Source organism: Chelonoidis abingdonii, chromosome 8 (assembly GCF_003597395.2).
Source record: "Chelonoidis abingdonii isolate Lonesome George chromosome 8, CheloAbing_2.0, whole genome shotgun sequence".
Taxonomy (NCBI): Eukaryota; Metazoa; Chordata; order Testudines; family Testudinidae; genus Chelonoidis; species Chelonoidis abingdonii.
In genome coordinates this window covers 87,583,097-87,600,712 of record NC_133776.1, presented here as the reverse complement: position 1 = coordinate 87,600,712, position 17,616 = coordinate 87,583,097, and the positions used below count along the sequence as shown (strand labels likewise).

Here is a 17,616-nt window from a genome sequence, read left to right as displayed (position 1 = left end):
CAGTAATACGCTAAGCAACCGGACAGCTGCTTTCTGCACCAGCTCAAGCTTCCATGTTAATGTGCAGCCCAATGTAGGGCAAATTATGGTAACTCAGTCTTGAAGTGACTGAAGAATGGCTCACAATAATCAGGTGCCTACTAATGTTTAAAATCTATTTTTTTAATCCTGCTGAGCTATTAGCATCAATGAAATCAGTGCCAACAAATCCCATAAATTAAAGGTGTATTTTTCCACACATACTTCTTTACACGTGTATCTGCAGTGATTTTAAATTTCTTACAATTTTTATTGAATGCCTTCTTGGCTTTCTAGTAAGAAAGGATAAATAGAACGCAATTTACCTTGTCTATAACCTTTTGTATATCTTTGCTTTACCGGTCTTCTATCTATACTAAATAGTCCCAATCTTTTCATTCTCTCCTTACAGGAAGAATTTCCATTTAATTCAGATATTATGGTAATGGGTAGGTTAAGTACTTAGCTTTGTGTCACTTAGCACTTCCATTTCTGCTACATCTGTGAGATGGGGTGACCAGAAATGAACACGGTATTGCATGTAGGGGTGACATGCCCAGATTATGGTGTTATTTCTTATGAAACTGTGATCCTAACCAGTAAAAACTGTAGGTCTCTGTCACCCTGTTAGAGGCAATTTGTTTTTAATAAATTATATTTTCCACTCAGATTAGTCAGTCCGTGGTCCTCTAATTGTAAAGATAAGCTGGCTGGGAGGATGCTATACTGAAAAACAGCCTGTCTGCCCTAAGCTTGCCATCTTTTTTTGGATGGCAAAAAGCTACCGTGGCTTTTCCCCTAAGACACATCCTTTCACAGCTACAGACATCTCTTCAGGCACTGCATCATCTTCTGGGAAGAACTCTTTTTATTTCCCTTTGAAAGCATTAGACAATTTTTTATTTCAGAAGGTGGAGAAAGCAACTAGGGGAGAGGAAAAATAGGAAGGAACTGGTTGAGAATTTTAAAATGGAAGGCAGTTTGGGTGAAAGTGATCATGAAATGATAGAGTTCATCATTCTATGGAATGGTAGGAGGGAAAACAGAATAAAGATAATGGATTTCAAGAAGGCAGACTTTAGCAAACTCAAAATTGGTAGGTAAGATCCCATGGAAGCAAGCATAAGGGGAAAGACCGTTCAAGAGAGTTGGCAGTTTTCCAAAGAGAAATAATTAAGGACGAAAGAGCAAACTATCCTTCTGTGTAGGAAAGACAGGAAGTATGGCAAGAGACCACCCTGGCATAACCAGGAGATCTTCAATGAGCTGAAACTTCAAAAAAAAAAAAAAAAAAAGTCCGACAAAAATAGAAACTAGGTCAAATTACAAAGAATGAATATAAATAAACACAAGCATATAGGGTCAAAACTAGAAAGGCCAAGGCACAAAACAAGATTAAACTATCTGTAGACATAAAGGGTAACAAGAAAACAGTCTACAAATACATTAGAAGCAAGAGGAAGACCAAGGACAGGGTAAGCCCATTACTCAATGAAGGGGGAAAGACAATAAAAGAAAACGTGGAAATGGCAGAAGTGCTAAATTATGTTTTTGCTTCAGTTTCACCAAAAAGGTTAGTAGCAGCTGGACATAGAACCTAATGAATACCAGCGAAAATTAGGTAGGAGAGGAGGCTAAAATGGGGAAAGAACAAGTTTAAAAATTACTTAGACATGTTAGATGTCTTCAAGTCACCAGGGCCTGATGAAATACATCCTAAAATACTCAAGGAGCTGACTGAGGTGATATCCTTAGCTATTATCTTTGAAAAGTCATGGAAGATGCGAGAGATTCCAGAGGCCTGGAAGTAGGCAAATTCAATGCCAATCAATAAAAGGGGGAATAAGGACAACCTGGGGAATTACAGACTATCATCTTAACTTCAGCATCAGGAAAGATCATGGAGCAAATAATTAGGCAATCACTTTCCAAACACCTTGAAGATAATAAGGTGATAAGTAATAGTCAACATGGATTTTTCAAGAACAAATCATGTAAAATCAATATAGTAGCTTTCTTTGATAGAGTAACAAGCCTTGTGGATAAGGGGGAAGCAGTAGATGTAGTATCTCTTGACTTGACTTTTGACACTGCCTCACATGTCCTCAGACAAACTAGGGAAATATAGCCCAGATGGAGCCACTATAAGGCAAGTGCATAACTGGTAGGAAAACCATTCTCAGAGAGAAGTTATCAGTGGTTCACAGTCAAGCTAGAAGGGCATATCAAATTGGATCCTGCAGGGATTGGTCCTGGTTCTGTTCAATATCTTCATCAAAGATTTAGATAATGGCATAGAGAATACTTATAAAATTTATGGCCGATTTCAAGCGAGGAGGGGTTGCAAGTGTTTTGGAGGATAAAATGAAAATTCAAAATGATCTGGATAAACTGGAGAAATAGTCCGAAATAAACAGGATGAAATTCAATAAGGACAAACGCAAAGTACTCCATTTAGGAAGGGTCAATCAGTTAGTTACACCCACACAAAATAGGAAATGACTGCCTAGAAAGGGATCGTGTAAGGCTGCCTACATGAGAAGTAATTTTTCCACTCCACTCTGCGCTAAGGCCTCAACTGGAGTATTGTCCAGTTCTGGGCGCCACATTTCAGGAATGATGTTGACAAACTGGAGAAATCTAGAGGAGAAGAACAAAAATGAGTAAAAGTCTAGAAAACATGACCTATGAGGAAAGATTGAAAAAAATTGGGTCTGTTTAGTCTGGAAAAGAAAAGGCTGAGGGGAGGGAGCAAATGATAACAGTTTTCAACTACATAAAAGGTTGTTACAAGGAAGAGGATGAAAATTTTCTCTCATTAAACTCTGACGATAGGACTAGAAGCAATGGGTTTAAACTGCAGCAAGGGAGGTTAGGTTGGACATCAGGATACTTGAGCACTGGAACAAATTGCCTAGGGAGGTTGTGGCATCTCCATCACTGGGGGGTTAAACCACATTAGAAAAACACCTGTCAGTAATGGTCTAGTTATTTAGCCCTGCCTTGAGTGCAGGGGACTGGATTAGATGACCTGTTGAGGCCTCCTTTTGTCCTACGTTTCTATGATTCTCTTCTGACTACGGGTCTCTGCTATTCCCCCGGGGCAGCCCTCTAATTTCTCCCACTGTCTCTCCTCCTCAATCTCTGATACTGCCCAATGTAGAAACTCTACTTATGCAATGCTGGTCCTCTTCTTCTGACTGGCACTCAGCTCACACTGTCTGATACTACGGTAGTCAAAGAAAGGTGCTATGGAGGGAGATTGCTTTGGTAACATTTAAAAAAAGAAAAAGTACTAAACTGAAGGCTCCAAAAGTGGGTAAAAAGGACAGTCAGAAGCTACACTTTTTCTCTCTCAATTCACAAGCTACAATCTACAGTTAGGTGCTGAATGGAAATGGTATCCCATTACACCTGCTCCAAAAACTACATAAGTCCTGACGACTTTCTAAATGCCTTAGCCCTGTAAACTCAAAAATCTCTTGGCAATTAGGACCTTGCACCTAGTTCTGGAAACACCACCAGCAAATTAGCTCAATTCCAGTATAACTCAAGACAGGACTTTTGGTACACATTTGGGGTGAGGAGCCAGGGCAACCTTGTCCATGTGGAAAATGGTTAAAGGAGAATCAGCCATTGAAGACTGCAACTCACTCTTCCTGAAGATGAAAATATTTTAAATGTCTTTAAATAGAAAACTCTCTGAAGAGCTGAAATAGTGATTTTAATAACCTGTTTCTGTTATGTTAGAGTGTGCTGCATAACTAAAGAGTCCTGCGACCTAATACCTTTTTCAATGTACAGGATGGATAGTGCTTGGTGAGTGAGGCAACTGTTCAATATTTTTGTTTTGTCCCATTCAGCATGTGACCCCAATGCTTATTTTCTGCATACCATCCGAACCCTGCACTGAATACTGAATTTTTAATTTCCTCTTGGGCTTTTCTATGGTGCTCATTGTAATATGAGTTCCTCATTAATCAATTTATCTTGACAATAGCATCTCTATGAAGTACATTAGTATTATATACATTTTACAGTAGGAAAACAGAGGCAGAGAAAAATTAAAATGAAAACATGCAAGAGTGTTACACTAATTTTGTCAGGTTCAATAATTGGGCTGCCAACTTGACCTAAGAAATAATACTGATGAGTGGAGGCAATAGTGGGTTTATACTTTGTGGACCAGTCAGTCGAAGGAAACGTGGAAAGCACTGATAGCCTTTGTTTTTCTCCAACATGTCATCTGTTTTGAGGCTAAAAACCCTAGAACAGGGAGTCTTTTACATGGGCCTGAATCGCAAACAAAAGGTCAAATGCTTTCAGCCAGAAGTCCCATCTAAGAGAACCAACAGATGCCAATGCACAAACCAAAGTATGAAGTATTGTAAGCTACCCACAGCACACATTTGGACACCATATATCCCTCAGTCACCAGCTGCTTTGTTCTTTTCCCACATGGATACCCAACATACCCAAAGAAGACTTTCTTCCCCCAAAAGTCACTCTTTTTGGCATTTTTATCCAAATGGGAAGGTTGGACCAGCCTTGCAACTTCTTTGGCAGCTAACCCCAGACAATAAGTCAGCAGGACATTTTAGGAAATACTGGAACCCTTTTTGTGGCACTTGATAAAGGTGATCCTTTAAGGAGGCTGGTGCCAATCAGATTTTCTTAGATAGGGCAAAGTCCCATTAATGATGAGTTACTGGACCTTTCTCCTTGGACTTTAGGAAGTGCAACAGCCAATGAGCCTTGGATAGCTAAACCTTCCAATACCAGAGTCTCAATCACACAACCTAGAAACTCTTGTCCAAAATGTCAAGTGGCAAAGAGAGACATGGAGGTGACCCGTCCTCCGAAAAAGCTGAGGAGAAAAAAAATATTCTTGTTAGTGAAAAGAAGGTTATTGCAAATACCCTACCCCTTCTTCCTCCTCTGAATCAGACAAGTGGTCAGAAGTACTGTCCAACAGAGAAGACAATGCTGCAGTTAGGCTGGCAGAGTAAATGAAACAGAAAACACATTAGCTGTGAAAAGACCGAGTAGCAGCAGTGTATTCTATGTCTCATATGTTATGATCCCCAGATTCCCAAAGAGGACCCTGCCAGCAAGGCCACATAATTCATGAGTTAAGAGGAAAGTAAGGGAAGGTGACATGAAATGAGCTGCACCAAGGGGCCAGGGAAGCTGAGAGTGCGCGCCTCATAACCCAAAGGAGAACAAAAACCCCAGGACATAAATGCAACTCTGCATTGATAGCTGTCCCCATAAGCCTATGATCCCAGGCTGATCAGCACAACTTACTAAACCAAGAACAATCCAGGAACTAGATCTTTAATAATCTTGGCTCCATATATTTGATGCCCTAAGAGAGTACCCATGCAGCATCAACAAGAACAGCTTTCCAGAAAGTTACCAAAGCCGAACATTGCCACGAGTGTTTGTGTGATTAAAGGATATGCCCTAAGTGGGAGTATGCCTGGGTCACCTCAAAGTACAAGTACAATGGGGTGAGCAGGCAGCAGTAGCAAAAAGAAGGTGCCTGGGATTGAATAATGACAGCCAATGAGAGAACCTTTTCCCTTCAAAAATAGATCTAAGGAGATCACTATGCAGGGACAGAGTTTTTAGAATATCTTTGTGACAGAATAAGTTTAGTTAAATTTTTGCTCATTTTAGCTCACTGCTATATGTCCTCATTGTTAGACCTAGTTTTACTTCTGTCCCTCACAAGGCTGGTCTTCTATATAGGACTGTACGTTGTAGTGCTGCAACTCACTGAACTTCATGCATGTGAAAAAATATTCCATATAATTTCAAGCTTTGAGTTTTGGGCACATACAGGCTGAGTATGAGATGAACAGATGTTTTTCACATGAGCTTAAAGGTTGCTGAAAGATGCAAAACCCCTATTTAACACTTGTAAATAGCTCCCTATAGTACTACTGTTATCCTGTGTTTGTTAACAGAAACCTCTGAAAACCAGCTATCAACCTAGTATAAAGGAAAGGTCTTCTGCTTTTGTTAACTATGCCAGCTTGAAAGGCAATGTAGCTCTGTTTGACCGGGCAGCATAAGCTGCAGCACTGACAAGTGCCACCCTGTAACAGACAATCCACCACTCTAGGTTCAAATAACCGACTTTATGGTTGAAATTAGCACTGTGCTTGTAACTTCATCAGCAAAACTTCACTGATACAACAAACCACACTGTGCAGATATTCCGTTTCCAAACGTACTTTTGTTTTTAGTAACTACCTTCTGATAGCCATGACCAAACTTCAGTTGTCATCACGTTTTCTTAGCTGGTGGTCCTAGAAATCTGCAGCTAAAAGAACCATACAGATTTAAAGCTGAAAAGTTCTGCAAACTTACAGTCTATGCTATCAGCTGGGAATGTAATTCCCAACTTGAGGAGACAGACCTGCACTAGCTCTCACTATAAGCAAGTGCACTGAAAACAGAGACTGGTCATAGTGACGGGAGGGGCAAGCCATCCTGACTACATACCTGTTCAAGATGCTAGGTATGTATTTGTGGTAGCTAACCCCATCTCGCCACGGCAACACACTATTTTTATGGCAACAGTTCAGTTTTCACAGCTAGCGTGGGTATGTCTCCTCAAGTTGGGAATTATAGCCCCAGGTTAAAAAGTACATATACCTTAGAGAGAAACCACTGTGATTCTTAAAAAGAGAATATAGATCAGCAAATCCAACAGCAGTAAAGCTTATATATGCCACTATTAAATGATGCTGCATAGCATCCAAATTGTGAAGGCCTAATATATAACACAAAGGACAGATTTAATAAGACTGCTCAAGAAAAAAAAAACTCACTTTTACAGCGCATCACTACCAAAAGGAGGTATTTGAATATTGTTAAATTCTTAACAATTCAGAGATTTTTTAGGGAGCAAAACATTAAACTACTACTCTTCAGAAAGGGATCTGCACAAACGAAATATTCAATTTTAGGCCTCAATGTGTCCTTTTTCAAAGGCAAACAGGTTGAGGCGAAAGCACCTAACATACAGTGTCACAAAAAGACACCATTAAAATTACATTCAACAAAATCCACACACACATAGGATTTTTCACATTTTCAGTATTTTATGTAGTCTATGATCTTAATGAAATCATGATTAATACAGGGTCTTAGGTATAAGATAACACTGAGAAATTATATAGCGAATATGCTTGCTCTATGTAAATATATCAGGGCGATTAACATTAGGGAGGGAGAGGAATTATTTAAGCTTAGTACTAATGTAAACACAAGGTCAAATGGGTACAAACTGGACACTAGGAAGTTCAGACTTGAAATTAGATGAAGGTTTCTAACCATTAGAGGAGTGAAGTTCTGGAACAGCCTCCAGGAGTAGTGGAGCAAAAGACAGTATCTGACTTTAAGACTATAGCTTGCTAAGTTTATGGAAGGGATTATATGTAGGATAGTTTATTTTGGCATTGTTCTTGGTATTATCGAGATAGGTCTGCCTCAATTGGTTCTGCTGGATGGGATGTTGGATGGGATGGGATCAGAGGTTCTGCAGAGATTCTTCCTGACTTGCTGGCTGGGAGCCTTGCCCACAATGCTCAGGTTTAGCTGATCCCATATTGGGGTTGGGATAGGAATTTTCCTCCAGGGCAGATTGGCAGAGGCTCTGGAGGTTTTTCGCCTTCCCCTGCAGCATGGGGCATGGGTCACTTGCTGGTGGATTCTCTGCTTGAGGTCTTCAAACCACAATTTGAAGACTTCAATAACTCAGACATAGGTTGGGGTTTTTATAGAAGTGGACGGGTAGGGTTCTGTGGCCTGCTTTGTGCAGGAGGTCAGACTAGATGATCATATTGGTCCCTTCTGACCTATGAGTCTATGAGTCTCTGAATATCTCTAGTTGGTAACCTCCACAAGGGGCAGGGGGTGGGGGGACAGGGGAGAGAAGAGAATGGGACTAACAAAAGATATAGATACATTAGCCAAAATAGAAGATGAAACAAGGAAGTACATCTAGATAGGCAATGGAGAACAAAGGAAAAGTGGTTTCTCCACATACACATCCTTTAGGGTGGAAGGGAACAGCCAGTCTCTCCAAAGCTAGTATGGTGACTGACCACAGACAACACATGCGCAGTACCAAACTCTACAGAGAATGCTTCCAGCTGAAAGAATGAAATCTTGGGTCCTTTCCCAAGAGCATCAACATCTCTGATTTCCTCTACGGCAAACTCCTGGCAGATTCCATCCCATTTGCACTTAAGAAATTCACTCAAATCAGAAGCACGTGCAGCTGATAGAGCTCACAAAACACCTCTCTCAACACTACAAGCCTTACTATAATCTGTTGATCATCTGGCTTATGCTGTACTGCAGTTTGCTCACTTTCTGTGTCCTGCTGAATACAATTTAATATCTATAATTCCTATCTAGAACCCATTTTCAACTAAAACTGAAAAGGGTCACTAATACCAGTAAACTATGACAGGGTATTTAGAGCTTTTATCATCTCAACACTTTCTCCGTTTTACAAGAACATTAGGAGTTGAACCTATTGGCAAAGGTATATTCTTTCTGTAGCCTCTTACAGTTTCCTGGTACACTACCATTTTTCCTCTGCTACAGTACCAAGGCATAGTCATCAATTTTACTTCTGAACATGCTGGGAATTCTCTGCAGAACACTGCTACTGGCAGCAACATACCCTGAACCTCTTTCTGTACTGCATTTTTTTTTAAATCTACAAGATGCTACTTTAAGAGTCTCTCTGCTTCACATTCAAATGTTTAGTGTTCAGTGGTAGAAGGGAAGAGAGCAATTACAACTGCATAAAAGTTTTGAAGTGTAGAAGAAAAACAAAAATATGACAAACAGCAGAACAGCTTGGATGCAGTCACAGACAGAAACAGGACCTACCGACTGGGAATCTTGAGCACCACAGAACCCATTCCCAGTATGAAGTGAGATGTTATATTGTGATACAACTTCAGTATAAAGTGACTTGTCTTATTGTGAAGACTAAGGTAATACTTATAGATGATGTCTAACATTAGTTTGTCACACAAACGATCATTCTTTATGATACATAGCAAAGGCTCCACAGTCACACAAAGTGTTGTAGAAGAACAGTTTAATCTGTTGACATTAAAGATATTTGTTTAACTTTTGTGAAAGCAAAGTGAACATGTATAACATGCTCAGTTCTTTAGACAATCAATACAGGGCTGGCCAGATTGAAAGTTTCTCTTAGATCACATGGAAGTTTTGTACTTTGATCACATGTCTACAAACATTTTAATGTAAATTGTTCCTGGAAAGAAAAGTTGAATATAAAGCCAGTAAATGTGTGTGTGGGGAAAAAAAAAATTGGTAGAGAATAAAGGCCCCAGAAATAGTACAGGCGACTGAAAGCACAGATGAAAAACCAGAACACACACACACAGGATACATACAGCCCTATATATATTTATCATTGTCTCTACTAAAATCCAGTGCCAGTCTTAAAAAAAAGCATATTAGAGTAGTTTTAAAGTTTCAGAGAAACCAGTCTTGGGATTGTAGGTGGAGGAGTAACGGGTTTTTTCACCCATCTAAAGTATGATCAAATCACCATGATCTCTGAGGCAAAACCCTATTCAGGTAACAACAGTATGAAGTTGTAGCTAAGACAAAAGAACAAAAAAGCTGCAGCTGGGGGGAACGCATACAAGCAACATCCTCCAGAATCTTTTCTATCCCACAGGGTCAAGTTACACTCAACCTGGGCTAAATCACAATTCTTTTCCAAACTCTGAAAATAGACAGACACCAGGGATCCCAGTTCATGTAACTTATTTTAATGTTGTTATAAAGTCATCACTGGAATTATCTGGGAAGAGGCTGCTAAACAAAACTTCAGTAAAGAGAGAGGGTTTGGGGGTACAGTATTTTCTTAATGGTCCTTCATCTGATTGTCTCTCATTTCTTCCCACTTTAATAACAGTAAAATATTAGAATAGAAAGGAAAGGATTAAATTCATAATTCTACCTGTGTATTTAAAATAGTCACCGCCACTGTTATCTCCCAGTTCCTAGCCTCCAAAACAGTTACTCAGGTCATTGTTTATTTGCTTGCTTAAAAAACATATCAGCAAAAGGGAAAACACTTACATTTAAAAGCCCAAAATCTTTGGTAACCCAGTTAAGGTTGCCCTGTTGTGCTCTGTGCTATTCCAGAATGCAAAGAGTGGCTAAATTTAAACCTCTCAAAAACCAGAAAATACAAAGTTAAGGTACATACCACGCCTGCAGGAGGAAACAGCCATTGGGAACAGTTCAGTAAGGGTATTACAAACATTAAACTATGAAGGGAAGTGGTGGGTTATTGATCTATGGATGTCTCCAAATCAAGACTGGATGCCTTTCTGGAAAATGCCTTAGTCAAAACAAGTTATAAAGCTCGATACAGGCGTAACTTGATGAAACTCTCTGTCCTGTGTTATACAGAAGGTCAGACCAGATTACCACAATGGTCCCTTCTAGCCTTAATATCCATGAATCTATAATAAGCAGATAGGAGGAAGGACTAAGAACAAGCTACTATTTGTGCTATATATTCAACAGACTGGAATTCCAGCATTTACCTGCATTCACGCCTGCTGCATTCCTTCTGTCATATGTAGCTATACTGAATGACGATGGGATTAATGGGAGCAGCATGACACAGCTATCAATGTGATATGGGGAGAGGTGGATGTGTACCTTCAGAGAACAAGTTTTACTCGTTTCAGCTCCGAATCCTGTAGACTGAGTCACCAGAGATACACTAGGATCTTTTTTTCAACCATGCGGATTATTAGAAGTCTGGTGACATATATGATAGTGGTCTCCAGGGCCTACTGAGAAGAATCCTTATCAAATCTGGAGTGGTTTGTGTGGAGTACGCTCTGTTAGCATACGCAACTTCTGTTTGCTATGCCTGACATAAACCTGAGTTTTGGCTTAGCAAAGAGGTATTACACTTTGTTTTGCAGTGTCATGTGCTCTGTTCCTGAAGTGTTCTGTACTATCTGTAAGAGCTGAGAGCTAGTATGTACCTTTGGAACATTGGGGCTTTGCTCAAAGAGAGCAGAGTTACAGTTAGGTTGCAGAGTGGCTTGTACCTTAACTTTGTATTTCTTGGTTTTAGAGGTTTAAGTTTAACCACTCTGCACATTTGGGCAAGGCACGAGGCACCACTGCGAAATCTTAACTCTTCATTAACAATATTTTGGGACATTTAATTTCTTAGAGGTTTTTAACAAAAATTGCTCAGCATCTCCATTTACAGGCCAGCTCTTCTCTTCCCCTGCTCCTAGCCACAGAATGCACTGACAGCATGTTAGTCCTTTACTGATCCAGCATCAACTCCTGTCTGTTTGCCTGACCAACACAACCTGGTTCTCCCTCCTCCCATGGAGAGGTGGGAGCCATCATGGGATCCACAGGTTGAAGAGCTAGGGAAAAGATGCTGGAACAATGCAATACTTGCCTGGAGTCAGTGGAGACACTTTTTGCAGGGGGACAGCGCAAACCTCAAATAACCCTCACTGCACTGCTCTGACCCCTTCCTTTCCACCTCACATTCTCCTGCACTGCTCTGACTTCCCCATTCCCATTAGAAGCAACATTAGTGTGGGGAAGACTGAGCCTGGAGCCCCTTCCCCACAGCTGGAGGCAGAAAGGGGAAGGTGAGGAGTTCTGAATTCCTTCCTCTGATGAGGGGACAGACAAGTCCTGGAACAGCCATGAGGAATGGAGGGATATTTGTAGGGGATGGAGGAAAGCGAGGGCACAGATGGCTACGCTTCCCTTTTCACCAAACGTCACTGAAGGGAAAGTTGCTCAACATTTCCCCTCACAGATCTGCTCTGTCAGCACTTCTGATCTCCCAAGAGAGCAAAGGTCCCTTTGAGAATGATCCTTTATTTGAGGGATTGTAAAAAAACTACTTTTTTGGAAAGTCAGTTCTTCAAAACACTATTCATTCAACTGGGTTTGTACTATTTGTTCTCCTCACAAGCAGAAGAAATCCAGGACCAGTAAGCGGCATGCGCATTAACTGGAGTTTTTATGCAGAGGTATACCTGTGTGCTTTCAAAAGTGGGCTAGCCGGGAAAGGGTCGTTTCAAAAACAAGCTAGAGATTTTAGGGGGCGGGAGGGGGAAGTGTCTCCTTCCAGTCACTGTGCAATAGTGTTCAAATTTGTGACCAGAGAGGTCACAGTTGCTGAGTACTATTTTTAGCAGTACATGTAATGTAGCATCCATACATGTTTTACCAGTGGAACAGTGCTGGTAGAGGACCTGTGTCATTCAGAGAAGTGGTTTTCAGTTACTGCCAAACTCAGGGTTTTACTGACAGGTCTTAAAATTGAATGTGGATGCATGCAAAGATGTGCTGAAATAAGGAAGTGTTAATGTAAAATTTTTGTAGACCAGGCATAGTAGAGAGAAATCCTGAGTGGCTGAGATCAGTTTAGGGAGGATTAGAGCTATAGTTTGAGCCTAGGTGTTCATTTAAAAAAAAAAAAGTTAAAGGAACCTGTTGATGTTGTAAACATTTTTTTTTTTTTTAAAGGGGAGGGAAGTTAGAAGTGTATTTTAGGAACCCCTTTGTCAAATGACACTAAGTTTGACCACTAATCCTAACCTGCACAACCATGAGTCACAGCAAAATTCAAGACAATCCAACTAACGTGGATTTTAGAGCACTTAAAATAGTTGACCTTTTAGACAGAAAGTGACACTCAACCTTAACTAGCAGAGCTGGTGAAATGCTTACTGGAGAGAGTTCGAGTTATTTATTCTTTAACAATCTAGCGCTAATAAACCGTGGGCAGAACTCAGTTTTCCCCATCAATGAAACCACAGAGTGACAGCTGTCGAAAATTGAGGCTGGTTATCTATGTAGGACCAGGATGGAGAACAGATAGAAGGGAAGTGGATCCCACACACAAGATGATAGCTTTTGAGTACAAATCAGGAGAAACAAGAGTTCCTAAGAAACTGGTATCTATAAGGGGGAGCACACAGGACGTAGAGAGGAAGGGGTAATGTAAAGAAACTCACAGCTGAGACCCTCACATTGGTACACAGAAGTTATGAAGGGAGTACTTGCTGGGGTTGTAGGTGAAGCAGGAGATTTATGGCAGCTGATTGTCATGATGGCAACTACGGGTATACATCTCCTACACAGAGTACTCACTAGGGGTCAGCGTAATGAGGGTTCCATTAAGGTTATTAATCACGTGCCGAATATATCTAGAACACAGAGGACATTCATTAAGTGTCACTGGTGAAGCAAGGGCTGTGTGGTAGCGGGCAGCACTACTGAGGGCGCATGGAGGTACAGGAGATGGGGAGAAGAATTTGTTAGCAGATGTTGGTGGGGTGGGGGTCTCCCAAGGATGGTGGTCATGCAGCATGTAGGAAGTGTACCATGGCTCTGCAGGTGCTAATAGCTACACACAGGGAGACAGCAGGGCAGATGAGGTCATTTGTGAAGCCAGGGCTCTGCATGGGATAGTAGTAGTACAAGAGCCCTGACGGATATTTACTAGGGGTCACTGGTGAAGCCGGAGCTCACTGGGGCTGGAAGCCCCATAGGGGAACTCAGAGGGCATCATGAAGGGGTATGGATGTCTGATGTGAAGTATTCACTAGGGGCTCCACGCTGTTTAGGGCGGGAAGGAGGTCTATCAGGTGGTATAGGGGTATGGTGCCTGAAATGGAAAACTCACTAGGGTCACTGAGGAAACTAGGGCTCCACGGGGGCTGGGAACCATGTATAAGTGATGGGGATACAAAAAGCAATGCAGGCAACGTGTGGGATACTCACTAGAAATCACTGGTGAACTAGAGGCTAGTAGGTGGGAGCAGGATAGGAGTATAGTGCTCTGTGTCAGGTACTCATTAGGGGTCTCTGGTGAAGTGGGGCAGCTCCTCAGATGCTGTCAGATATATGGTGTGGGTCCATGGAGGTGATATAGGGTTTTGACGGCTGGTAGCCATACCGGGTAGAAGAGCATGGGATGCAAAGGGACAGTATGGACCACTCACTAGGGGTCATTGATGAAGCAGGGGCTCTGCTGGGACTGGCGGGCTGTATGTGGTAAGGTGTAGGGAGTAAATAGGGGCAAAGTGCCCAGTAGGGGGTATTCACTAGTGGTCAAGAGAGGGCTGGTAGTTGTATGGAGAGGTACAGAGAATATGGGGCATGGCGCCTGGCATGGAGTCCTCAGTAGAGATCACTGATGAAATGGGGTACGTGGCAGCTGGGAAAGAGAGGGTGCCTGGGCAGGGTATATGGGGCAGGGTGTGGGGTACTCACTATGGGTCACTGGTAAGGGGTGGAAGGGTGCCCAGGGGTGCATGAAACAGGGTGCCTGGGGGTACTCACTAGGGGTCACTGGGGAAAGGGGGCAGGGTGCCCGGGAATATTCAGGGCACAGAGAGGAGCACTCAGTAGGGGGTCACTGAAGCACAGGCAAGGTGCATGGTGTACAGTATGGGGTATTCACTAGGGGTGTTCTGGTGAGATGGGGGCAGGGTGCCTGAGGTTACACGGAGAAGGTGCCTGGGGACACTCACTAGTGGTCTTGGAAGGCGAGCGGGCATAGTGTCTAGGGCTGCATTGAGAGAGCAGGGTGCCCAGGGTACAAACTAGGTCACTGGTGAGAGGGTGCATAGTGCCAGGGGACACAAGGCATGGCATAAGGCATGGCACGAGGGGTCGCTGATAACAGGGCCCGGATGCCCAGGGTGATAGGCGCCCAGAGGACCCAGGGCAGGGCATGAGATACTGACTAGCAGTAATTGATAAGGAGGGAGTAAGGTGCCTTGAGGTACTCATGAGGGAATGCTGGTGAGGGAGGCCACTATGCCCAGGGGGACATGGGGCAGGCTACCCGGGGTACTCACTAGGGGTCACTGCTGAGAGGGGGCAAGGTGAAACAGGGCATGGGGTGGGGTACTCATGAGTGGTCATTGGTAAGGGGGCAGGGGGGAATGATGCCTCGCAGGGCACAAGGCACAGCATGGAGTATTCAGTAAGGATTGCTGAAGAAGGGGCTGGACGACCAGGGGAAACAGGGCATGGTATGAGGTATTCACTAGGCATCGCTGGTGAGGTGGGGGCTGGGCACCCAGGTGGACATGAGCCAGGTTACACACTAAGGGTTGCTGGTGAGAGGTGGGTAGGGTGCGGGGGGGGGGAGATGGGGACACAAGGCAGGGCATGGGGTACTCGGAGGTCACTGGTATAGGGGAGGCAAGGTACTCACTAGGGGGTCACGGGGCAGGGTGCATGGGGTACACACTGTGGTTCACCGGTGAGGGGGGCAGAGGGACACTCACTAGGAGTCACTGGTAATGGGGGACAGGGTGACCAGAGGGGACATGGGGCACAGCATGAGGTACTGACTAGGGTTCACTAGTGGGAGAGGATAGGATGTCCAGGGAAGCAAGGGGCATGTTATAGGGTACTTGCTAAGGATCACTGGTAAGGACAGCAGGATACTCATCAGGGTGCCTGGATACTCAATAGGGATCACTGGTGAAGAGGCTAGGTGCTCAGGGGCGTGGGCATAGAGGCCCAGTACTCACTAGGGACTGCTAGAGACGGGGGGCAGGGTGCTGAGATGCATGGGGTAGGAACCTGGGTTCTCACTAGGGACTGCTGGTGAGGGGAGCAGAATACCCTAGTGTGTACAACGTAGAAGTCACAAGAGAATGGGGAGAAGAGCACAGGGTAGGAGCCCAGGTTCTCACTAGGGAGAGCTGGCGCAGGAGAAGGTGCCTGGGGGTGAGGCCAGGTATTCATTAAGAGGCTGGGGGGGGGGGAGAGAAAGGGCTGGAACCAGACACTCATAGGGGGTGCTGAGGGGCCACGCCCGGGCGGGCGGAGCGATGCTCAACTAGGGGGCGCTGAGGGCCGCAGCTGGGGGCGGACCTGGCGCTCACAGGGGGCGCTGTGGGGCCGCGGGGTCAGGGCCGGAGCCGGGTACTCACTAGGGGTCGTTGGTGAAGCGGGGCCCGCGGGGCTGGTAGCGTACCAGGTGACAGTAGCAGGACATCGAAGCAGAAGCAGCACATCTCGGACCGACACCACATACTCCATGCACGCGGGCCGCCGTGCGGCCGGGGAGGCGAGCACGAGGCGGCCGGGTGGGAGAGGCGCCGGGGCCCCGCCGCAGTTGGGCGAGCGGCGGGACAGGACGCAGCGGCGGCGCCCCCGCAGACCCCCGGGCCGTTGAGGCGGGCGATCCCGCGGGGTAGCGCCCCCGGCTCGCGCCCGCGCCGGCCCTCGAGTGGGAGCTGCCGCCGCCGCCGCCCCCCGGGCCGGCCGAGCCAGAGGGAGGGGAATTGGAGAGTTTCTGCTTCTTCACCCCGCAGCAACCCGCCGCCATCTTGGAGCCGTCTCCCCCCACGCAGCGCTTCCGACCCATAGCGGGGGGGCCGGCCGGCTGGCCGGGGGACGTGCGGCCGCCTGCTCCGCCTCCTCCCGGACCCGCTCCGCCTGCAAGGGGGAGGGGGCAGGGAGGGATGAATGGGGAGAAAGAGAGAGCGGAGTTAGAGCCGCCCCGGCGTGCCAGGCGCCGCACCTCGCAGGGCGCAGCTGCCTTCCCTGGCCCCTGCCCGGCAGTGCCTCGTTTCCCCCAGCTCCCCGCCGGGGAAGGGCCCGTAACCCTCCCTCCCGCCTGCCGAAGAGCCGCGCGAGCCCGAGGGGGCGGCTGACAATGCCAGACTTGCAAATGACCGCGGCTGGCTTTTGCTTGGGAGGGGGAAAGGAGAAGCGAGGGGGGTGTTTGAGTCAGCCAGCGGGAGCATCTACTGCTGCACCCCCAAACCCGGCGGGCCTGTGATGGCTGGCAGCGGGGACGGGTTTCAGTTAAGACTTTGCTTAGGCCAGCAGCCAAGGGGGCAAGTGGGTGTGACCCTGGTGGATTAGTCTAGTGCTTCCCTTCTTTAATCTATAGTTTCTACAGGTGAGATCTGACCCACGGGAACTGATGGAACATGGAAGTGCCTTTGCTTGAGACAGTTAAAACTGCACTGGCCAAAACACTGAAGACTAATAGTTTACGTTTGTGCCTTACATCTCAAAGGAGCATCAAGCATATTGGAGCCTCACCCACGGCTAAAAGGCAGCTATCACTGACGTGGAAACTGGCAGCTTTTTAATATAGAATAGCAATGCTACCAAACTAGACAGCGAGTGAAGAATATTATATGTAGTTGAGACAACCAGGGATATTTATATAGGCAGAAAATCATTATCCAAGTTAGAATACAGCCTCAGAAAATCTAAAGGGCACTTTTAGGGCCACGACTGGTCAGGAGCTCAGTTTTACATCTTATATTGACAACAGCATCATAGCAATGTCCTACCACAATTGTGGGCATTGATTCATTGTGGACTTAAAGGGAAGAGCTTTGAGTGCTAGCCATGTTAGTCTGTGTCAGCAAAAAGAACGAGGAGTACTTGTGGCATCTTAGAGACCAACAAATTTATTTGTGCATAAGTTTTTGGGCTAAAACCCACTTCATCAGATGCATGTAGTGGAAAATACAGTAG

The 17,616-nt window shown here is 44.9% G+C and overlaps 1 protein-coding gene across 2 annotated transcripts in view; it reads right to left on the bottom strand.

Moving 5' to 3' along the window:
* Positions 1–16,146, bottom strand: part of AMMECR1 (AMMECR nuclear protein 1) — a 102,146-nt gene extending 86,000 nt beyond the window's left edge. Inside the window, exon 1 of one of the 2 annotated variants that reach the window (XM_075068816.1) lies at positions 16,050–16,146. In XM_075068816.1, coding sequence (XP_074924917.1) covers positions 16,050–16,114 — 65 coding nt within the window. In that variant the 5' untranslated portion in view covers positions 16,115–16,146. The remainder of the gene's footprint in view (positions 1–16,049) is intronic. The other variant, XM_032788079.2, reaches the window with a different exon arrangement.
* Between the last annotated feature and the right edge of the window lie 1,470 nt (positions 16,147–17,616).